This window comes from Hypanus sabinus, unplaced genomic scaffold, assembly GCF_030144855.1.
Source record: "Hypanus sabinus isolate sHypSab1 unplaced genomic scaffold, sHypSab1.hap1 scaffold_481, whole genome shotgun sequence".
In the NCBI taxonomy this organism is placed as follows: domain Eukaryota; kingdom Metazoa; phylum Chordata; class Chondrichthyes; order Myliobatiformes; family Dasyatidae; genus Hypanus; species Hypanus sabinus.
This window is the reverse complement of record NW_026781351.1, coordinates 334,092-357,934: the sequence shown is the minus strand read 5'-3', so window position 1 is coordinate 357,934 and position 23,843 is coordinate 334,092. Positions and strand designations below refer to the sequence as shown.

At 47.8% G+C, this 23,843-nt stretch overlaps 1 protein-coding gene across 2 annotated transcripts in view; it reads left to right on the top strand.

Moving 5' to 3' along the window:
* The window catches only part of LOC132389141 (NACHT, LRR and PYD domains-containing protein 3-like), a 35,962-nt gene extending 12,425 nt beyond the window's left edge, over positions 1–23,537 (top strand). For both annotated transcript variants that reach the window (XM_059961598.1, XM_059961597.1), the window contains 4 exons: positions 1,587–3,321; positions 21,394–21,480; positions 21,634–21,801; positions 21,962–23,537. In XM_059961598.1, coding sequence (XP_059817581.1) covers positions 1,587–3,321; positions 21,394–21,480; positions 21,634–21,801; positions 21,962–22,049 — 2,078 coding nt within the window. In that variant the 3' untranslated portion in view covers positions 22,050–23,537. The remainder of the gene's footprint in view (positions 1–1,586; positions 3,322–21,393; positions 21,481–21,633; positions 21,802–21,961) is intronic.
* The last annotated feature ends 306 nt before the right edge of the window (positions 23,538–23,843 follow it).

Genomic DNA, 23,843 nt, shown 5'->3' with positions numbered 1-23,843 from the left:
GGTGAAATTCCCACACCCATTTCTGAATATGAAACAGATACACCCCCTGATTATTGAAGAACACCATTTCTACGACTATCACATTCTCTAAGTTAAATATTTCCACAATTAATGTTTTCCTACGCTCCTTATCACAGCTGAATACATTGAATAGAGACCCCTCACATACCTGGCAGGGTACCAACACACTGCCAGACACCACACACCTCTGACAGGACTACTACATACTGTGAAACCCCAAACACCCCTGACAGGGTCCTGACACACTGTGAGACCCCACACACCCCTGACAGGGTCCTGACACACTGTGAAACCCCACACACCCCTGACAGGGTCCTAACACACTGTGAGACTCAACACACCACTGACAGGGTCCTGACACACTGTGAGACCCCACACACCCCTGACAGGGTACTGACACACTGTGAGACCCCATACACCCCTGACACGGTACTGACAGTCTGTGAGACCCCACACATCCCTGACAGGGTCCTGACACACTGTGAGATCCCGGACACGCCTGACAAGGTCCTGACAGCCTTTAAGACCTCACACACATGACAGAGTCCTGACACACTGTGAGACCCCGGACACACATGACAGGTCCTGACCGTCTGTGAGACTGTCTCAGAGACACACTGTGAGGCCTCACACACATGACAGGGTCCTGACACACTGTGAGTCCCGACATACCCCTGTTAGGGTCCTGACACACTGAGAGACATCACACCGTCCTAACAGAATCCTGACAAATATTGAGACCCCACAAACCCCTAACAGGGTCCTGACACATTGTCAGACCCCAGACAACCCTGGCAGGTTCCCGACACACTGTGAGGCGGCACACATACCTGACAGGGTCCTGACACACGGTGAGATCCCACACACCTGATTGGGTCCTGTTAGACTGAGAGACCCCACACTCACCGCACAGGGTCCTGACACAACTTGAGACGCCACACACCCATGGCAGGGTCACGAGACACTGTAAGAAGACACTGAGGATCCTGACCCTGACTGGATCCCGACACAGTGTGAGACCACACACACCCCTGTAAGCATCCTGACACACTGTGAGACTCCACACACTCCTGACAGGGTTCAAAGACACTTTGAGATGCCACACACCCCAACCAGCCACCCACAGTGCACGTGCTGATGCGCAAAGTTACTTCTTTGTACTTTGAGTCAGTGACGGTGGGAGAGGAGGGGGAACTGTGATTTCCCGACCCGTTCCTTCTCTATCACCATATGCCACATCAACACTGTGTTTCTCCTCAGGAAAAAATGACATCTCTGACAGTAGTGTGAGATTGTCCGATACGGGACAGTCGGAGGTCAGTAAACTACCAGGGAAATGCTCACCTTCACAGCCCAGTTAATGTGGAAATGTGATGATCTGGTGTTTATCTGGAACCGGCTTCTCTGTCCAGTCAGCAGTCTGTTAATTGAATTTACTTTACTGTAAGAACATCCATTGGTGAATCCAATCAATGCAACAGCTTTGAGCTAACTCTTGTGCGCTTAAATACTGAATTCAGCGTTGAGGCATCTAACAGTTTGTCCACTGTCTGTTCCAATGGAAGATGTTCAACAGAAACACAAGGAGACTCTGCGGGCAGAAACGGAAAAACTCAGAGTGAACACAATCCTGATGAAGGAGAAGGTGAAGGTTTTCCAGTTGGTTGATCGATACGCTGAGCTCACGGTCATTTCTACAGTTCGAGATCGGAGACTGGTGGAACATGAGCTGCTGGCAAGAGGCAGAGACCACGAGGAGTGGAGAGAAAAACATCTCCGTGGACACATGGAAAAATTCCGGACGGAACAGCTGTTCCAGAGCAGCTTTTCTTGGAGTATATCCAAATCTGGTTCGGCAGCAGTGGCCGGAGTCCCGGGGATCGGGAAAACAACAATGGTACAAAAGATTGTTTACGACTGGGCCACGGGGAAAATATACCAACAATTCCAGTTTGTCTTCAGTTTCAAATTCCGCGATTTAAACACCATTAACTGCAGAATAACCCTGATGGAACTGATTCTGGATCAGTATCCTTACTTTGGGAATTTCCTGAGAGAGGTCTGGAAGAACCCAGAGGGATTGCTGTTTATATTCGATGGTTTGGATGAATTCAATGACAAAATTGATTTTGCTGACAGTCGGAGAGACACAGAACCTCAGTCCACATGCACAGATCCTGCATTCAAGTGCAAGGTGTCTGATATTGTATACAGTTTAATCCAGCGCAAGCTACTCCCAGGGTGTTCAGTGCTGGTGACCACCCGTCCCACTGCGTTACATTTATTGGAAAAGGCAGAGATCAGTATCTGGGCTGAAATCCTGGGATTTGTTGGTGAGGAACGGAAGGAATATTTCATCAGGTATTTTGAAGATCAGACGGTGGCGGCAGCTGTTTTCAAACACGTGAAGGAGAACGAGATCCTATACACCATGAGCTACAACCCGTCCTACTGCTGGATCCTCGCTCTGGCACTGGGCCCCTTCTTCACACAAAGAGTCAGGGACCCACAGCGAGTTCCCAAGACCATCACCCAACTATACTCCTACTATATTTACAACATCCTGAAAAACCACGGCCGTGAGATTGAGAACCCCCGTGATGTGTTACACAGGGTTGGTCAGATGGCCTTCAGAGGAGTGTCCGAGAGGAAGATTGTATTTACAGATGGAGATTTGATCAACTACAATCTGCAGTCTTCCCAGTTTCTGTCCGGGTTCCTGATGGAACTTTTGGAGAGAGAGGATTCTGCCCGGTGCGTGGTGTACACATTCCCACACCTCACCATTCAAGAGTTTGTAGCTGCAGTTGCACAATTCCTGAATCCAAATCCCGGGGATATCCTGAAATTCCTCACTGGAGCCCACAGCACGACAGATGGGCGATTTGAGGTATTTCTCCGTTTTGTTGCTGGTCTCTCCTCCCCAATGACAGCTCGGGGCCTGGTGGAGTTTCTGGGTCCATTTCCTCATCAAACAACCTGCCGGGTGATTGACTGGTTGAAGGAGGAGGTTAAACGTCAGATTGGAAACACAGAGAGTGAAGCTGGTAAAAGGAGCCTCCTGAACACATTGCACTACCTGTTTGAGTCCCAGAATCGTGGACTGGCTCAGGCCGCACTGGGATCAGTGGAAACACTTTCATTCCGTGGAATGACACTGACCCCGATTGACTGCGCGGTCCTGTCTCATGTAACAGGACTCTGTGATACAATAAAACACCTCGACCTGGACAGATGCAACATTCAGTGTGAAGGAATCCAGCGGCTGGGACCCGGGCTGCACAAGTGCCAGGAGTTGAGGTAACTTGATTTATCTCTCACTCTGAACTGTGAAACAGTTCAATTGTGTTGTTTCAAGGTAAAGATATTTGGTTAAAACTGTAGTAAATCAGATTGTAAGGAATTGTGACAAATGACCAGGGGATCAGTCAGTAATTCCCCAAGGACGGGAGGGTTCTGTGGCTCCTTGTGAAGGGATGTTGGAGACTTCATCAGATCAGTGAACAACGGCCATTGGTTTAATGGTAGTAAATCACAGGAATGGCCGTGTTTCTCGCTGCCTGTGACACGTCCATTGACAATGTTCCTTCTCAATGTTACTGACACGCAGACCGACACTGACTGCAGCAGGTGGGTCAGAGATTCACACCCCTTCCCGGTGAGGGACAAGAGACCGTCAGCAGACTGTCCGAGTGAGAAGGAAATAAATACAATTGTGAAATTGTCCTCCCACTGCCATTCCCCGTGTATGACTTTGCTCATTTCCAGATACACAAAGAGCGTGGGGGCATCTCCTCTGGGCCTCTGTTCAGAGCCAACACACACGTACAAAAAAAATTCTGCATCGTCTCGTCTTGTAGGATTATCGTTTAGCCTTGGAATCCTCCTGTGTGACCTGTCATCCCAATCCCCCTTCAATTCTTTGACATCTCGCCCCCATTCCCATTCCACCAGTGGGCTCTCTATTACTCTTTCCTCATCCTCATGTGGGATGTCTTTTCCACACAACCAACCCGCCCCCAACTTTCCCTTGTGGGATCTCTCCTCCCCATCCCTCTTCCTCCTGTGGGATGTATTTTCCACACAACCACCCCCCTTTCCCGTGAGATTTCTCCTCCCCATCCCCCCTCCTTTTGTGGGAACTCTCGTCCCCATCTCCCTTTCACTTATGAAATCGCTCTTCCCCATCCACCTTCCTTCTATGGATTTCTCTTCCCCATACCCTTTCCTCCTGTGGGATCTCTCTCCTCCATCGACTTCTTCCTGTCGGATCTCTCTTTGGCATGCCCCATTGTCCTGCGGAATTTCTCTTCCCCAACCCCCTACCTCCTGTGAGATTTCTATTCCCAATCCCACATCCTCCTGTGGGAACTGTCTTCCACATCTCTCCTCCTCCTAAACGATCTCTCAACCCCTTCCCCCTTCATCCCGTTTATATCCCTCTATATCCCTCTTCCTCCTGTGGGATCTCTATTCCCCATGCCTCATCCTCCAGTGGGATCTCTCTTCTACACTCCCATGCCGCCTGTCGGATCTCCCTTCCCCACCCACTTCTTCCTGTGGGATCCGTTCCTCCTGTGGGCTCTCGCTTCCCCATCCCCTTCCTCCTTTGGCATCTCTCTCGCCCATCCTCCTTCCTCCTGTGGGATCTCTCTTCCCCATCCCCATTCCCCTTTCGCCTGTGGGGACTCTCCACCCCATAGAATCATAAAATCATAGAACACTACAGCACAGAAAACAAGCCATTCAGTCCTTCTAGTCTGTACCAAAACCTTATTCCGCTAGTTCCATTGACCTGCACCCAGTCCATAACTCTCCAGTCCTCTCCCATCAATGTATCTATCCAATTTATTCTTAAAGCTTAGGAGTGAGTCCACATTTTCTACATCAGATGGCAAGCTCGTTCCACACTCTCACCACCCTCTGAGTGAAGAACTTCCTCCTAATGCTCCCCCTAAACCTTTCCCCTTTCACGCTGAAGCCATATCTTCACATATGTATCTTTCCTAATCTATGTGGAAAGAGCCTTTTCGCATTTGCCCTGTCTATACCCTCATAATTTTGTAAACCTCTATCAAATCTCCCCTCATTCTTCTACGCTCCAAGGAATAAAGTCCTAACCTGTTCAATCTTTCCTTGTAACTCAACTCCTGAAGAGCCGGCAACATCCTAGTAAATCTTCTTTGCACCCTTTCAATCTCACGGATATCCTTACTATAGTTAGGTAATCAGAACTGCATACAATACTCCAGATTTGGCCTCACCAATGTCTTATACAACCCCACCATAATATTTCAACTCCTAAACGCAACTTTGATTTATGAATGCCAGGATGCCAAAAGCCTTCTTTACAACCCTGTCTACCTGTGACTCCACATTCAGGGACTTATGTATCTGAACTCCCAGATCCCTTGGTTCCTCCGCACTGTTCGGTGCCCTACCGTTTATCGGGTATGTTGTACCTTGATTTGTCCTTTCAAAATGGGACACCTCACACTCGTCTGCATTAAATTCCTTCTGCCATTTTCTGGCCCATTCTTCCAGTTGGTCTAGATCCCTCTGTAAGCTTTGAAAGCCTTCCTCGCTGTCCTCAACGCCTCTATCTTAGGGTTCTCCACAAACCTGCTGATCCAATTTATCACGTAATCATTTGGATCATTGATAAAGACAATAAACAAGAATGGTCCCAGCGCAGATCACTGAGACACACCACTCGTCACGGGCCTCCAGTCTGAGAAGCAATCATCTACTACCACTCTCTGTCTTCTCCCACACAGCCAATTCGAATCCAGTTTACAACCTCTCCATGGAGACCTATTGGCTGGACCTTTAGAACTAACCTCTTATGTGGGACCTTGTCAATGTAGACAACATCCACATACTTTCCTTCATATGCATTCTTGGTAACCTCCTCGAAAAAACTACAGGATTCAACAAACATGATCTACCATATACAAACCCATGTTGACTATCCTTAATCAGCCGTTGGCTGTCCAACTCCTTGTATATCCGATCTCTCAGAACACCTTCTAGTAATTTACCTACTACTGATGTGAGGCTTCCTAGCCTGTAATTACCTGGTGTATTTTTGGAGCCTTTTTCAAACAACGAAACAACATGAATTTCCCTCCAATCCTCCGGCACCGCACCTGTGGCGAAGGACATTTTAAATATTTCTGCCAGGGCCTCTGCCATTTCTACACTAGTCTCTCTCAAGGTCCGAGGAAATATCATGTCAGGCCCGGAGATTTATCTATCTTTATTCACTGTAAGGCAGCAAACAGCTCCTCCTGTTTAATCTCTATATGTTCCATGACACTACTGTTTGTTTGCCTTAATTCCATATCCGCTATGCCAGTTTCCTGAGTAATCACTGACGCAAAAAAAATGTTTTAAATTCGCACCAATCTCATGAGGCTCCACACATAGACGACTACTCTGATCTTCAAGGGGACCAATTTTTTCCTTTACTATCCTTTTACTCTCAATATAATTGTAGAAACCCTTCGGGTTTACCTGCACATTATCTGCCAAAGCAACCTCATGTCTTCGTTCTTTAGTATTCCGTTACATTTTCTATACTCTTCAGGTAACTCATTTGTTGCCTATACTTGCTAAACACCTACTTAACCAGATCGCCAATATCCCTTGAAAACCAAGGTTCACTATTCCTGTTAACTTTGCCTTTAAACCTGGCAGGAACATGAAAACTCTGCACTCTCAAAATTTCACCCTTGAAGGCTTTCCACTTACTGAACACATCCTTTTCAGAAAACAACTTATCCCAATCCAGTTTTCGCAGATCATCTCTAATTTCCACCATATTCGCCCTTCTCCAATTTAGAACCTTAACTGGTGGACCAGTCCTATCGTTATCCATAACTATCTTGAAACTAATGACATTATGGTACTTGGACCAAAAATGTTCACCTACACATACTTCTGTCACCTGACCTGTCTGGTTCCCAAATAGGAGAACAGGTACTGCACCCTCTCTCGTTGGTACCTCAATATATTGATTTAGAAAACTTTCCTGACCACATTTGACAAACTCCACACCATCTAACCCTTTCTCCGTGTGGGCGACCCAGTCCATATGTGGAAAGTTAAAATCCCCTACGATTACAACCTTCTGTTTCTTACTTTGGTGTGCTAACTCTCTACAGATTTGCTCCTCCAATTCTCTCTGCCTATTGGGCGTTCTATAATAATACCCTATTGTGTGGTCACACCTTACCCGTTCCTCATCTACACACATATGGCCTCTGTAGACGAGCCCTCAGGCTGTCCCGTCTACGCACAGCTGTGATACTCCCCCTGACTGGTAATGCCACTCCTCCCCCTTTCATCCCTCCCCCCATCACATCTGAAACAACGGAACCTCGGAACATGAAGCTGCCAGTCCTGCCACTCTTGCAAACTAGATCTTACTAATAGCAATAATGTCGATATCATCATGTGCCAATCCACGACATAAACTTATCTACCTTATGTAGAATACTCCTTGAATTGAAATAGATGCACCTGAGAACATTTCTCTCACGTGCAAACCTTTGATTTCTGTCTGTACATGCAGTCCTCGAGTGACTTTTATCCTCCTCCAAATTACTATCTGCTCTAACACTGTGCCCCCTCTACCTGCAATCTAGTTTAAAACCCCCGTAACAGAACGTGAAAACCTACCGGCAAGGATCTTAGTCCCCCTCCAGTTCAAGTGCAAACTGTCCAATTCGAACTGGTCCCACCTCCCTTGGAAGAAAGCCCAATTGTCCAGAAACATGAACCCCTCCCTCATGCACTGTCCCCTCATCCACGTATTTAGCAGCATTAACTTCCTATTTTTAGCTTCACTGGCACGTAGCACTCCACGTGTGGGATCTCACTTTCCCATCCTCCTTTCATCCTCTGGGCTCTATGTTCCCTCACCTCCTTCCTGCTGTTGGATCTCTCCTCAGCATCCCTCTAGGATCTCTCTTCCCCATCCTCCTTCCTTCAGTGGGATCACACTTTCCCAAACCCCTTCCTCCCGTGGGATCTCTCTTCCCCATCCCCCTTCCTCCCATGAGTCCTCTGCTCCCATGCCCACTCTTCCTGTCGGATCTCTCTTCCCCTTCCCCTTCCTCATGTGTGATCTCTCTTCCCCATCCGCATTCCTCCTGTGGGCTCCATCTTCCCCTTCCTTTATTCTCCTGTGCGAACTCCTTTCCCGATCCCCCTTCCTCTTGTTGGGCCTCTCTTCTCAATCCCCGTTCATCCTGTGGGTTCTCTCTTCCCCATCCCCCATCCGTCTGAGGGATCTCTCTTTCTCTTACCCCTTCCTCCAGTGTGAACTCTCTTCCCCATCTCCCTTCACCCTGTCGGATCTCTCATTCTCATGCCTTTGCTCCCATGGGAACCCTCTTCCCCATCCGCCTTCCTCCATTGGGATCACTTGTCCATCCCGCTTATTTCTGTGGGATCTGTCTTCCGCATCGCCAATCCCTCGGAAGTATCTCTCCTCCGCATCCTACTTCCTGCTGTTAGTCTACTGTTCACAATTCCCCTTCCTCCGGTGGGAACTCTCTTCCCAATCTTCCTTCCTTCTGAGGGATTTCTCTTCCTCTTCCCCCTTCTTGCTGTGGGATCTCTCCTCAGCATCCCCCTTCTTGCTGTGGGATCTCTCCTCAGCATCCCCCCTCCTCCTGTGGGATCTCTCTTCCCAATCCCCATTCCTTCTGTTGGATCACTCTTTTCTAAACCCCTTCTTCCCATGGGATCTCCTTTCCCCATCCCCCTTCCTTCTGAGTGTTCTCTCTTCCACATCCCGCTGCCTGATCTTGTGCCTCTGTTTCCAAACCCCCTTCCTCCTGTGGGATCTCTCTTCCCCAACCCCCTTCCTTCTGTGGGATCTCTCATCCCCAACCCCCTTTCTCCTGTGAGCTCTCTCTTTCCCAAACCCTTTCCTCCCATGTGTTCTCTCTCTCCCATCTGCCTTCCCCCATTTGGATCACTTATCCATCCGACAATCTCCTCTGGGATCTCCCTACCCCACCCGCCTTCCTCCTGTGGGCTTTTTCCCATCCCATTCTTTCTGTGGCATCTCTCTTTCCTGTTATGTACCCCGTAACTGGGTGTCTAACCAGCAAAGGTAGAAGTATCCGCTGGAGTCTGGTGGTACTATTTTCAAAAGGGTTTACTAGTAAAATATACAGAACAATACCATTAATACAAATATATAGATAATACAAGTTAACTATAATAAACCTATAAGTTTGGGAATAATAATAATCAATAATAAACAAGCTCTATCGTTGTCTAGCGGATAGTCATATAAAAGTAAAAAAAAATTCAGTTAACTTCATACAGGCTGAGGTATTTGTTGGTTGGTGTGTTGAAATCGTTGGAGAGAGGAAGAGAGCGAGCGAACAGAAACAGCTATTGTTAGGCAAACCTTCCTTTACGTTCTTGATCCGTCGAGTGGTTATGGCCATTCAGGTATGACCCCTTTGTCCTTCAGCTAGACCGTTCTTCTGTGGTGGACTTGTCACTCTGGCATGAGTGGACACACACACAAGACCCCACCGGCCCTGCAATAACACTATGAGTTTTTACTGACCGATCGGTCTCCGATGCCCCACACCTTCTCGTGGGTTCCAACACTCAAGCAGTGCTCACTTATGAGTCTCCTGGTGTGCCTGAGGGGTTTCTCCCCAGACCTCACTTTTATCCCCACTCACGGGGTTTCAGTTGTCAATCAAGTTTAAATGGCTTTGGCCATCAAACCAGCCCACTCCGGCTGTCCACTGAGGAATTTTAATTGAACAGAATGGTACCATGTAAACAGCCCTCTCCGAAGCCATAGGTCTGTCAGAAGTCAGAATAAGGTGGGGCAACAAGTCTCTTCTCCCATGCTGTATCTCTCTCTTATCTGTTGCAGATGTAACAGTTCCAGCATGTTTTCCTCTCTCTCTCTCTCTCTCTCTCTCTCTCTCTCTCTCTCTCTCTCTCTCTCTCTCTCTCTCTCTCTCTCTCTCTCTCTCTCTCTCTCTCTCTCTCTCTCTCTCTCTCTCTCTCTCTCTCTCTCTCTCTCTCTCTCTCTCTCTCTCTCTCTCTCTCTCTCTCTCTCTCTCTCTCTCTCTCTCATTAGCAGCATTGCAACAGTAACGGTTTGTGATTCTCCTAAGGGGGGGGGGGGGGGGGTGGGTACATGGGCAACTCAGTACCCTTCTGCTGATCAAAGCTGTTCATCCTTCATAACATCCCCATCCTTCTGGAAATTTTCACCAATGTGAAAATTATTTAATACAGCGTCTTCCAGAATTACAGAATTTAACAAAATACAGAAGTGTTTTTAGCTACAAAGCAATACAGATATATATTCAACTTAGCATCTAGATAAACAGTCAGCGATTACATTGTCACTCCCTTTAATATGTTGTATCTTAATATCAAACTCTTGTAGCAACAGACTCCAACTTAGTAATCTCCCATTTTTATTTTTCATGTTAGCCAAAAAATACAAAAGGGTTGTGAACAGTTTAACTTAGGTGTATATTACAAAATGTGAACAAATACATGTGTGATTATAATATAATAAATGACAGAAATTTGTGCGAATACTAATCTCTATTTTACTTTTAAACTGAACATTCAATCAGTCAACCTTCCATGGGGTTTTCTTTATTATTCACATGCTTTGTTCAAAAATAAAAATCAAGTTCCCTCAAAACCAGATCCTGTTATTCAAAGTGGCATTTGGTCAACCTTTGTCCCTTTTCCCCTTAACTCTCACGTGGTTAGCTTGCTCACCAGGGTGGAATAGGCCTTCACATACTCCTTTCATAGGATTTATATTATCACTAATGTTTTCCAAACAAAGCCCATTTTCTGAACTTCTACACAATTCTTTATTTTTAAGTAAGTCATTAATTTTATCTTAAGGATCTTTCATTCCATATAACCATATAACAATCAGAGCACGGAAACAGGCCATCTCGGCCCTTCTAGTCCGTGCCGAACTCTTAATCTCACCTAGTCCCACCTACCCGCACTCAGCCCATAACCCTCCACTCCTTTCCTGTCCATATGCCTATACAATTTTACCTTAAATGACACAACTGAACTGGCCTCTATTACTTCTACAGGAAGCTCATTCCACAAAGCTATCAGTCTCTGAGTAAAGAAATACCACCTCGTGTTTCCCTTAAACTTTTGCCCCCTAACTCTCAACTCATGTCCTCTTGATTGAATCTCCCCTATTCTCGATGGATACAGCCTATTCACGTCAACTCTATCTATCCCTCTCAAAATTTTAAATACTTGGATCAAATCGTCTACGCTCCAATGAATAGAGACATAACTTGTTCAACCTTTCTCTGTAACTTAAGTGCTGAAACCCAGGTAACATCCCAGTAAATCGTCTCTGCACAATCTTTAATTTATTGATAACTTTCCTATAATTCGGTTACCAGAACTGTACACAGTATTCCAAATTTGGCCTTACCAATGCCTTGTATAATTTTAACATTACATCCCAACTTCTGTACTCAATGCTCTGATTCATAAAGGCCAGCGTTCCAAAAGCCTTCTTCACCACCCTATCTGCATGAGACTCCAGCTTCAGGGAACTATGCACAATTATTCCGAGATCTCTCTGTTCCTCTGCATTCCTCAATGCCCTGCCATTAACCCTGTATGTTCTATTTGGATTATTCCTGCCAAAATGTAGAACCTCACACTTCTCAGCATTAAACTCCATCTGCCAACGTTCAGCCCATTCTTCTAACCGGCGTAAATCTCCCTGCAAGCTTTGAAAACCCACCTCATTATCCACAACACCTTCTACCTTAGAATCATCGGCATACGTACTAATCCAATTTACCACCCCATCATCTAGATCATCTAAGTACATTACAAACAATATTGGGCCCAAAACAGATCCCTGACGCAACCCGCTGGTCACCGGCCTCCATCCCGATAAACAATTATCTACCACTACTCTCTGGCATCTCCCATCTAGCCATTGTTGAATCCATTTTATTACTCCAGCATTAATACCTAACGACTGAACCTTCTTAATTAACCTTCCATGTGCAACTTTGTCAAAGGCCTTGCTGAAGTCCATATAGACTACATCCACTACCTTACCCTCGTCAACATTCCTCGTAGCTTCTTCGAAAACATTCCGTTGGTTTCCAATTTAACATCTGCAAGTGATCCCTCTTTGTCCAAACAACACTTTTGGTTCCGTCTCTCCAAATCACATCCTTGAACAACATCACCAAGTTGTTTATTTTTAAATTCCAAAACAAACTGTAATTGATTCGCAGGAACCTTGGTAACAGGCCATTGTTCGGTTAACGGTCCCTTCCCTTTGTCAATCCTTCTAAAACCAATTCAGTCTTTAACTTTGCTTTACTCAATTTAGGAACAACACTTTTCCCTTCTTCTTCAATAATATTCACATCACCAGCTTTCATCTCCTCACAAACTTTTAACACACCTTCTAACACAAACAACTGAGAATTCTCACTTTCCACTGGTACCAAGGTTAACCCTTTCTTCACTGAACCAAGTCCATCTGACCCAAAAGGACTGCTTTCCTTTTCAACTAAATCAGATATCTTAGTCTTTTTCCTGAGTTTCCTGAGGTTCAGTAGCCTGTGACTCCACATCCTGAACACACTCAAACGGGACATCTGCCTCTCCTAGGCTTCCGATACACGTCCCGTTTTCAAATTCTAAATTCGCCTGATCCTCCCAGTTACTCTCTGGGCAACTCCCATCCGGAGTAAACTCAACCTTGCAAGTTAAAACAATTTCATCTGCTAACCCAGCAGACACCCTCAAGGTAGTGGCATCCTTTTCATCGAGGACTGCCCTTAAATCATCGGGAACACTTTTAAATTCCTCAACTGAAAACAGCTTTGTCAAACCAGACAGATCATCCGGGTCCAACCCTGGACCTTCTAACTGCCTCATCTGTTTCTCATCTTCACTCTCTTTCACCTCCATAAATTCCTTCCGCACCCCTAAGTGTCCACCTAAGGGTCCCTTGTGAGCCAGATTCAAAATTTCATTCCGGGACACTTTGGGAACTGCCACCGCCCACCGCCCACTACAACAGCCCAGTCCTCCTCGGCTGGCACCGTGGTCGGCATTCAATTACTTATCAACATTCCCTCCTTGAGACAATAACCTTCTGGTTCTTTATCTATTTCTGTCTTGGAAATAACTGACTTTCTCAATGCCACAAGCTCCTTGTCACGTCCTTGCTCTTTTATAAATATCTCCTTGCTCAGGGTAGGTCTACCTCCTCTCCTTTATTCTCCTTCACCTCCCTATTCTCCGTTTTACTATCCCCTAACCCCTCTTGGTACAGGGTCGGTAAAAACGTCTCAGCCAAATCAACACTGGACTCATTCAAACTGTCTCCTTTCTCAGCCGCCTTTCTCGAAATGCTGCGAGTGATTGCGCATGCGGGATAGATCTAAGTATCCAGGGGCGGGTCCTCAGCCATCACAGGCTTGCTTGTCAGTTTCACTGCTGAATACACATCACCACCTGCTAAATCGTTACCAAGAAGGACGCCCATGCTGTCTCTCGGTAATTCCGACCGCACCCCTATTTCAACTGGTCCAGATACCAGCTAAGAATTTAAAATGTTCCTGTGCAAAGGTACAGCTTCTGTCCCTTTTCTTATGCCTCTTAAAACTACCTCTCCAGTCTTAGGACCAAAATCTAGCACCTTACTTAGGATCAATGACTAATCAGCCCCAGTATCTCTCTAGATTCTCACCGGATCTGGGGTCTCTCCTTCTTTCACAGACACCAACCCATCTGAAATAAATTTCTCACGCCCTTCTCGTACTCTATCCATCTTTGCCTTCCTCGTCGATCTGCTGATCGACTCAATGCAACCCGTAGGGATTGCTGGTTTCCCTTTCCCTGGCTCCTTCTTCGGAGCAAAGCATTTAGCTGCAATATGATCAACTTTTCCACAATTATAACAGGTCAAGCCAGGAACGTTCCTGCCAGCCTGCTTGTCCTGCTCCTCACCTTTACCTCGAGCTTCCGGCTTATTCTCTACCTTAGCCGGCGGGCTTTCTCTACCGTCCCTACTGCCTCTCTGGTAACTCTTATTTGAGGAAAACTTTGACTTGTGGGTTAGGGCATACGCGTCTGCTAATTTGGCAGTCGCATACAGAGTCTCTGTCTCCTTCTCATCCAGGTACGTCTTCATATTTTCAGGGACGCAACATTTGAATTGCTCCATGAGCATCATCTGTGGCAGCTTATCAAAATTTCCATTGACCCTTTTTGAGGCACACCACCGATCCCAATACATTTTATCCCGCGGACAAACTCTCCAGGGTTTTCTCACGTTCCGGAACTTCAACCGGTAGGCCTCTGGCACCAACTCGTAACTCCTTAAAACGGCACTCTTTACTTCCTCATATTTCTTAGACTCCTCCATAGTCAATGCCGAATACACCTGCTGAGCCTTCCCCCTAAGTACTCTTTGTAACAGAACAGCCCATTTCTCCTTTGGCCAGTTCTGGTTCACAGCCACTTTCACAAAATGGAGGAACTTATCGACATTTCCCGCCTCAAATGGAGGTACCAACTGAATCTTCGACCAATCTTAAACCCCTCACTTGAGTCTGCCACCTGGTCTGTTCCCTGTTGCGTTAACCTCTCCAGGTCCAGCGCATGCTGCCTATCTCTCTTCCTTTCCTCCCTGTCAGCTTTTTTCATCTCCCTTTGTGCTTCTAACTCAGCTGTAATCTTCTCCCTTTGTGCCGCGAACTCAGCTCTTTCCCGCTCCCTTTTCACCTCTAACTTCTTTAGCTGGAGCTCATACTCCCTTTTCTTCTGTTTCGCGTCCAACCTTAATCTTTCCAACTCTAACTGAACCTCCCCAACAACTGGTTTCTTTTCAGGGATAAGTTCCAATACCCCAGGCCTGAACACATCCTCGGATATATAATGCTGGTCTACGGCCCTCTGTACCTCCCACTTTTTCATTGACGACTTCACCTCTGGGAGATTTAATCCTTTCACTATATTGACTAAGTCCATCTCTGTGGCACTCGCCAGCGCCTTCAAAGTCGGGCTTTCTAAAAAGTTGTCTCTATCCATCTCTGATGGTTTCCCGTCTGGTTACCCATGCACCCAGATCAAATAATGGACTTATAGCCCGATTCACTGCACCCCAATTTGGTAATAAAATCCCGGACGAGGCCCCAATTTGTTAAGTACCCCGTAACTGGCTGCCTAACCAGCAAAGGTAGAAGTATCCGTTGGCGTCTGGTGGTACTATTTTCAAAGTGTTTATTAGTAAAATATACTATAATAATAATAATAATAATAATAATAATAATAATAATAATAATAATAATAATAATAATAATAATAATAATAATAATAATAATAATAATAATAATAATAATAATAATAATCATCATCATCATCATCATCATCATCATCAATAATAAACAAGGTCTATCGTTGTCTAGGGGATAATGAAGTTTCATATAAATGTAAAAAGTTCAGTTCACTTCATACAGGCTGAGGTGGTTGTTGGTTGTTGTGTTGAAATCGTTGGAGAGAGGGAGAGAGACGAGCGAACAGTAACAGCTATTTTTATGCAAACCTTCCTTTACATTCTCGATCCGTCAAGTGGTTATGGCCATTCAGGTATGACCCCTCTGTCCTTCAGCTAGACCGTTCTTCTGTGGTGGACTTGTCACTCTGGCATGAGTGGACACACACAAGACCACACCGGCACTGCAATAACACTATGAGTATTTACTGACCGATCCCTTGTTCGGTCTCCGATGCCCCACGCCTTCTCGTGGGTTCCAACACTCAAACAGTGCTCACTTATGAGTCTCCTGGTGTGTCTGAGGGGTTTCTCCCCAGACCTCACTTTTATCCCCACTCAAGGGGTTTCAGTTGTCAATCAGTTTTGAATGGCTGTGGCCATCAAACCAGCCCACTCCGGCTGTCCACTGAGGAATTTTAATTGAACAGATTGGTACCATGTAAACAGCCCTCTCCGAAGCCATAAGTCTGACAGAAGTCAGAATAAGGTGGGGCAACAAGTCTCTTCTCCCATGCTGTATCTCTCTCTTATCTGTTGCAGATGTAACAGTTCCAGCATGTTTTCCTCTCTCTCTCTCTCTCTCTCTCTCTCTCTCTCATTAGCAGCATTGCAACAGTAACGGTTTGTGATTCTCCTAAGGGGGTGGGGGACATGGCATATCTGTACCCTTCTGCCCATCAAAGCTGATCATCCTTCATAACATTACTCATCCCACATTACTCATGAGGTATCTCTCCTACTCATCCCCATTTCTCCTGTACGATCTCTCTTCCCCATCCACATGATTCTGTCAGTTCCCTCCTCTCCATGCTCCTTCCTCCTGTGGGATCTCGCTTCACAATCCCTCTTCTTCAGGTGGGATTTCTCTTCCCCGTCCATTCATCCTGTCGGATCCCACTTCCCCATCCACTTCCTCTTCTGGGATCTCTTCCCGATCTCTTTCCAATTCCTCATTACTCATGATGTATCACCCCTACTCATCCCCATTTCTCCTGTGCGATCTCTCTTCCCCATCTCACATCCTCCTGTCAGTTCCCTCCTCCCCATGCTCCTTCCTCCTGTGGGATCACTCTTCCGCATCCCGCTTGCTGCTCTTGATAATCTGTTTGCCAATGCCCCTTCCTCCGGTGGGATCTCTCTTTCCCATCCCCCTTCCTTCTGAGGGATCTCTCTTCCACTTCCAATTCCTCCAGTGGGAACTCACTTCCCCCATCCCCCTTCCTCCTGTGGGATCTCTCTTCCCCATCCCACTTCCTCCTGTGGGATCTCTCTTCACCATCCCATTTCCTGCATTTGGGCCTCTGTTCCCATTCCCCTCTTCCTGTGGCATCTGTCTTTCTCATCTTGCTTCCTCCTGTGGAATCTCTCTCCTCCATCGCCCAATCCAGTGGGAACTCTCTTCTCCTTCCCCCATCCTCCTGCGGGATATCATTTCCCCATTCACATTCCTCTTTCGGATTACACGTCCATCCGAAATACTCCTGTGGGCTCTTTGCTACTCATCCCACATCATCCTGTCTGACTATCTTCACCATGCTTAATCCTCCTGTGGGTTTCCCTTCCCCATCCACTTTTCTATTGTGGGATTTCTTTTTCCCATCCCCCATCTTCCTGTGGGATCTCGATTCCTCATCCCCCATCTTCCTGTGCGATCTCTCTTTCCAATCCCCCTTCCTCCTTTTGGATTTATCTTCCCAATTCACCTTCCTCCTGTGGAAAATCTGTTCTGAAGCCCCTTTCCTCCGCTGGGGATCTCTCATCCCCATCCCACTTTCTCCTGTGGGATCTCTCTTCCCCAGCAACTTCTTGCTGTTGGAAATCTCTTCCCCATCCCCCTTACTCTTGTGAGAAATATCTTCCGAAACCTCCTTCATCCGCTGAGGACTATCTTCCCCATCCCCACTCCTCCGGTGGCATCGATTATTTTCCCCTTCTCCATTCACCTTCCTCCTGTGGGATCTATTCTCCTTTTCCCCCATCTTATGTGGGATATAGCTTCCCCTTCTCTTTTCCTCCTGTGGGCTCTCTCTTAACCATCTCCCTTCTCCTATGAGATTGCTCTTTCCTATCCCCTTCCTCATGTGGGATTTATCTTCGAAACACCCTTTCTTCCTGTAGTATCACTCTTCCCCATCTCCCTTCCTTCGGAGGGATCTCTATTCCACTTCCAATTCCCCCAGTGGGAACTCTCTTCCCCATCCCCCTTCCTTCTGAGGGATCTCCCTTAACCATACTCCTTCCTCCCTTTGGATCTCTCTTCCCCATCCGCCTTCCTCCATTGGGATAATTTGTCTATCCGACTTCCTCCTGTGGGATCTCTCTTCCCCAAGCCCTCCTTCCTGTGAGTCCTCTGCACCCATGCCCCCCCTTGCTGTAGGAACTCTCTTCCCTATCCGCGTTCCTTCTGTGGGATCTCTCTGCCCCTTCCTTCACCCTCCTGTGCGATCACCTTTCCCAATCCCCCTTCCACCTGCTGGGCCTCTTCCCAATCCCCCTTCATCCTGTGTGATCTCCTCCGCATCCATCCTTCTGAGGGAACTCTCTTCCGTATCCCGCTGCCTGCTGTTGAGCCACTGTTCACAATCCCCCTCCCTCTGGTGGGATCACATTTCCCGACCCCCCTTCCTCCTGTGGGATCTCTCTTCCCCACCCCCCCTTTCCTTCTGCGGGATACCTCTTTCCCATTTCTCCTCGTCCTGTGGGATCTCTCTTCCCCATCCCCTTTCCTCCAGTGGGATCTGTTTTCCCCGTCCCCTATCCTCCTGTGGGTCCTCTGTTTCCATCCCTCACTCTTCTTGTGGGATCTCCCTTCTACATCCCCATTCCTGCTTTTGTTCGCTCGTACATCTGACCTCCTCCTGTGGGCTGTCACTTCACCATCCCCCTTCCTGCATTTGGGCTTCTGTTCCCATTCCCCTCTTCCTGTGGTATCTGTCTTTCTCATCACCCTTCCTCCCGTGGAATCTCACTCCTCCATCTCATTCCAGTGGGAACTCTCTTCCCCTTCCCCCTTCCTCCTGCGGGATATCATGTCCCCATTCACATTCCTCTTTCGGATTACACGTCCATGCGAAATACTCCTGTGGTCTTTCCTACTCATCCCACATCATCCTGTCAGATCTATCTTCACCATGCTTGATCCGTCTATGGGTTTCCCTTTCCCATCCACTTTTCTATTGTGGGATCCCTTTTTCACAACCCCCATCTTCCTGCGGGATCTCGATTCCTCATCCCCCATCTTCCTGTGCGATCTCTCTTCCCAATCCCCCTTCCTCCTTTTGGATTTATCTTCTCAATTCACCTTCCTCCTGTGGAAAATCTGTTCTGAAGCCCCTTTCCTCCGCTGGGGATCTCTCATCCCCATCCCACTTTCTCCTGTGGGCTCTCTCTTCCCCAGCAACTTCTTGCTGTTGGAAATCTCTTCCCCATCCCCCTTACTCTTGTGAGAAATATCTTCCGAAACCTCCTTCCTCCGCTGAGGACTATCTTCCCCATCCCCACTCCTCCGGTGGCATCGATTATTTTCCCCTTCTCCATTCACCTTTCTCCTGTGGAATCTATTCTCCTTTTCCCCCATCTTATGTGGGATCTAGCTTCCCCTTCTCTTTTCCTCCTGTGGGGTCTCTCTTAACCATCTCCCTTCTCCTATGAAATTGCTCTTTCCTATCCCCTTCCTCATGTGGGATTTATTTTTGAAACACCCTTTCTTCCTGTAGGATCTCTCTTCCACATCACCCTTCCTCCTCTGGGATCTCTTTCCCTATCTCCCATCCTGCTGTGGGTCCTCTGTTCCCATCCCTTACTCTTCTTGTGGGATCTCCTTTCTACATCTCCTGTCATGCTGTTGGTTCGCTCGTCCATCCGACCTCCTCCTGTGGGCTCTTTCTTCACCATCCTCCTTCCTTCATTTGGGCCTCTGTTCCCATTCCCCTCTTCCTGTGGCATATTTCTTTCACAACTCACTTCCTCCCGTGGGATCACTCTTCCCCGTCTCCCTACCTCCGGTGGGATATCTCATCCCCGTCCACATTCCTCTTTGGGATCACTCGTCCATCCGAAATCCTCCTTTGGGGTCTCACTTCCATGTCCCGCTTTCTCCCATGGGATCTCTCCTACTCATCCACCATCCTCCTGTCCGACCTCTCTTCACCATGCTCGATCCTCCTGTGTGTTTCCCTTCCCCATCCATTTTCCGCTCGTGGGATATCTCTTCCCCATCCCCCATCCTGTTGGATATCTCTTTCCCATTCCTCCTGAACTATCTCTCCTACTCATCCCACATCCTGCCCCTATGATCTGTCTTCCCAGTCCCTCCTCTTCCTGTGGGATCTCTCTTCCACATGCCCTTCCTCCCGTGGAATTTATCTTACCCACTCAATTTCATCCTGCGGAATCTCTCTTCCCCATCGGCCTTCCTCCTCTGGTGTCCCTTGTCCCCATCTACCTTCGTCCTGTGGGGTCTTTGATCCCATCCCCCCCACTTCCTGTGTGATCTCTTTTCCCCATCCCCCATTCTCCTGTGGGGCCTCTGTTCGAATCCCCTACTCTTTTTGGGGGATCTCCCTTCCACATCCCCCTTCCTCCTGTGGGTTCTCTCCTACTGATCCCCCATCCTCCTGTCTGATCTCTCTTCACCATTCTCTATCCTCCTGTGGGATGTCCGATCCCCATCCCCCTTTCTGCTGTGGGCTCTCTCCTCTCCATCAAAATCTTGCTGTTGGATCCCTCTTCCTCATCCTCCTTCCGGCTGTGGAATTCCCTTCACCATACACGTTTCTCCTGTGGGATCTCTCTTCCCCATCCCCCTTCCTCCTGTGGGATCTCTCTTCCCAATCCCACTTCCTCCTGTGGGATCTCTCTTCCCCATCCCCCTTCCTCCTGTATTAACTCTCTTCTCTGTCCCTCATGTTCTTGTCAGTTCTCTCTTCCCCATGCTCCTTCCACCTCTGGGGTTTATCTTTCTTCCTGTGGGATCACTCTTCCCCATTCCGTCCTGCTGTTCGAACTCCATTCACCTTCGCCCTTCTTCCTGTGGGATCTCTCCTTCCCAAACCCCTTCCTCCCTTGGGATTTCTCTTCCCCATCCCACTTTCATCTCTGGAATATCTCTTCCCCACCCGCCTGCCTCCTTTGGGATCACTTGTCCAACCCCCTTCCTCCTGTGGTCTCTCTCTTCCCCATTACTCCCTTCTCTGGAATCTCTCTTCCCCATTCCCCTTCCTCCCGTGGGATCTCTCTTTCCCATCCCCTTCCTCCTGAAGTATTTCTCCGGCTCATCCCCCATCCTCCTGTATGATCTCTCTTCCCCGTCCCTCCTCTTCATATCGGATCTCTCTTCCCCATGCTCCTTCCTCCTGTGGGATTTATCTTCCCCATGCTCCTTCCTCCTGTGGGATTTATCTTCCCCACCCCCTTTCTTCCTGGTGGATTTTTCTTCCCCTTTTCCCTCTTCCTCCTGTGGGATCTCTCTTCCCCATCCCTTCAGCTCGGGTGGGTCTATTTCACTGTGTCCCATTGACATTTCTGCATTTCGGTCAGAAACACTTTTTTCTGCATCGGGGAATGGGGCAGAATATGTGGAGATTACATGGTCACACCGATGGACGAAATTACTGATATTCGGCGAATAACCTGGAGATGGGCAGTGAGGGACATTGACAGTGATGGGAACTCCGATCAGTGATTTACTGAAGGGTTTAATGTTTCCTGAAATATCCAGTGACAGAAATTCCCCCAGACCCACGGATTGAATCACTTTGTTCATCAATCTGTCTGTTTGTGTGTAGACTTGGGCAGAATGAACTGGGAGATTCAGGAGTGAAACTGGTGTCTGCGGCTCTGAGGAACACGGAGTGTAAAATACAGAAACTGTGGTAAGTACCAGACCGTGGGAGATTGTGTTTCAGTCACTGGGTGTCTGACACTGAACATTAGTGTGATCAGTAATTGTGTTACTGATAGACATTTGGGATTTGTACCGTCTCCTGTCTCTCTGTGTCTTCACCCTCACTCTCTCTGATCTCCAGGCTGAGGGATGTCGGTCTCACAGATTCTGGTGCCGGGGATCTCTTCTCCGCTCTCACTACAAACCCATCACTGACGGTGCTGGACCTGGGATTAAACACTCTGACAGACCGATCTGTCCCCGCTCTCCGCCGCCTCATACTGAACCTCCGGAGTCTGGAGTGGATCTGGTGAGTGTGGTAATGTTCAATGTGATAAAATATCAGCGGATCCACGGGTCTTCTGCTGATATTTGTCTGTGAGTGCTGTTGAAACATTAACCCCTGCCCCCTGTTACTGACACTGTTGTGTAATCTGTTTAATTCATCTTTATTCTCCCATCTGTTTCAGGCTGTACGGGAATCGGTTCAGTCAGACAGGGGGAAAGGAACTGAGATCTCTGCAGGAAACCAGACCCGGACTTATGGTGACCGTGTGAACATCTGAATGTGTGAACATCCCCGCCCGCGGGATCGGGACATTTTGGCCGATTCCCCGCCCTCCACTTTCACTCCCGCCTTTACATTTAATGGCCTTGCGCCGGGGGTGATTCCCAATGGAACAGGCTCAGGTCTCGCGCTGTGTGTCGCTCGGAGTGTTCCTGCAGTGACGTATTTCCGCCTGTTGTCCGGCGGGGCAGCTTCTGCCGGATGTGCGTGTTGCAGAATCCCACTTGACACGCCGGAGAATTACACAGACAGGAAGAGCCCGGGGTCCGGGGCTCAGTCTGGGACACCGGTGTCCCGGGGGCGGGGATTATCCCGGGAGAGAATCCATTTGCTCCCTTTGCTGAGGACGGTGCATTCGGCAGACTGGCCGATATAATGATGTTGCATTGACAAATCCCTCGGCAGTGACCCTGAATCTGCAGCAATCTCGGATACGGTCCTGAAGTGTGATTTCATAATCATCGGTTACCCGATGCAGAGTGACGGTGAGAAACGGGACTGATTATTCAACCGGTCACTCCTTGTCGCCGGTCAGTTAATTGTGTGTGACTGTGAGTGAGTCAGGAGCAGCTTATTTATTCCCGCACGTAAGCAGTTCACACATTGTTTAATTTACATTTGTAAATTTACTCACACCCGGGACGAGACACAGAGTGAATTGTCCTCCACACCGTCCCATCACACACTTGCATTGCCAAACACACAGTGAACCTCCGTCTGCACCATTCCATCACTCAATTAATCCCACCCTGCAAAATCTCATTTCAGGGAAGCAGGCACCATCAATCTGTGGGAGACTCCCGGAACTCCCGGGAGAGGTGGGATGTTTGCAGTAGAGTAGCTCCTTAGCGGCCCGCCAGCTAGTTTAAATAGCGTTAGCTATGCTGATGAACGAACGACACCCGTTAAACTCACCTCAACAGTGATTTAACCCCCGATGGGCAATAGAAATGTCACTGTTGCACTTGAATTGGCATCTGGGGTGAGGTGGGACGGCTTTGGTAGAAGTGAGCAGAAGAGAGGAAGGGAGGCGCTGATTTATAATTGTGCAATGTTACTGCCGGGGTTGGAGTGAAACATTGATGCACCATCAATAACTCTCGGACACCGGAAGTGAACGATAGGCTTCTATTAGCAGCAAAAAGGGAGCACGACATCCCGGAGACTGAGGGAGGAGCAGTGCCTCCAATCGCCTTTATACAGGGGTCTGTGGGTGGAGCCACAGGAGCAGTCAGCAGAGGGGCGTGTCCAGACAGGTATACATCGTTTACCGCAGACACTGACTTCCAATGGCCACTGTCGCGCTCAGAATCTTTGGCGAAGGAACATGCGGTGCCCATGGATACAATCCCGGGATCGAGTGTGTTATTGATTGTAATAACTGTATTTTAATTGTGTTTTATACCGTCTTGCGTAGTTTACATATGTTTTAATTCTAATTATGTTGTAATTGAATAAACTAATGTATATGTCCTAGATATTCACACATACACATGTGGGTCTTGGGGAGGAAGGGTGAGGGGTTTGGGAGGAAGAGGAGTGACGGGACGAGGAGTGGACTGATGAGATGGTGAGCGTGGCGAATTCACTGATTCAATAGGGAAATGAAAGGGGAGGGGCGAATGTCCCTGTCACAAACTGGTGGCCGACATGGAGAAGACAAAGACGGGGTATAGAGGAGTGAAAGGACAGGAAGGGAATGGCAGTGATATGACGGGGAGGAAGGGGCGGGATGGGACGTAGAGGGAGAGGGAATGATGGGACTGGGAGGGAGGGGAAGTGAT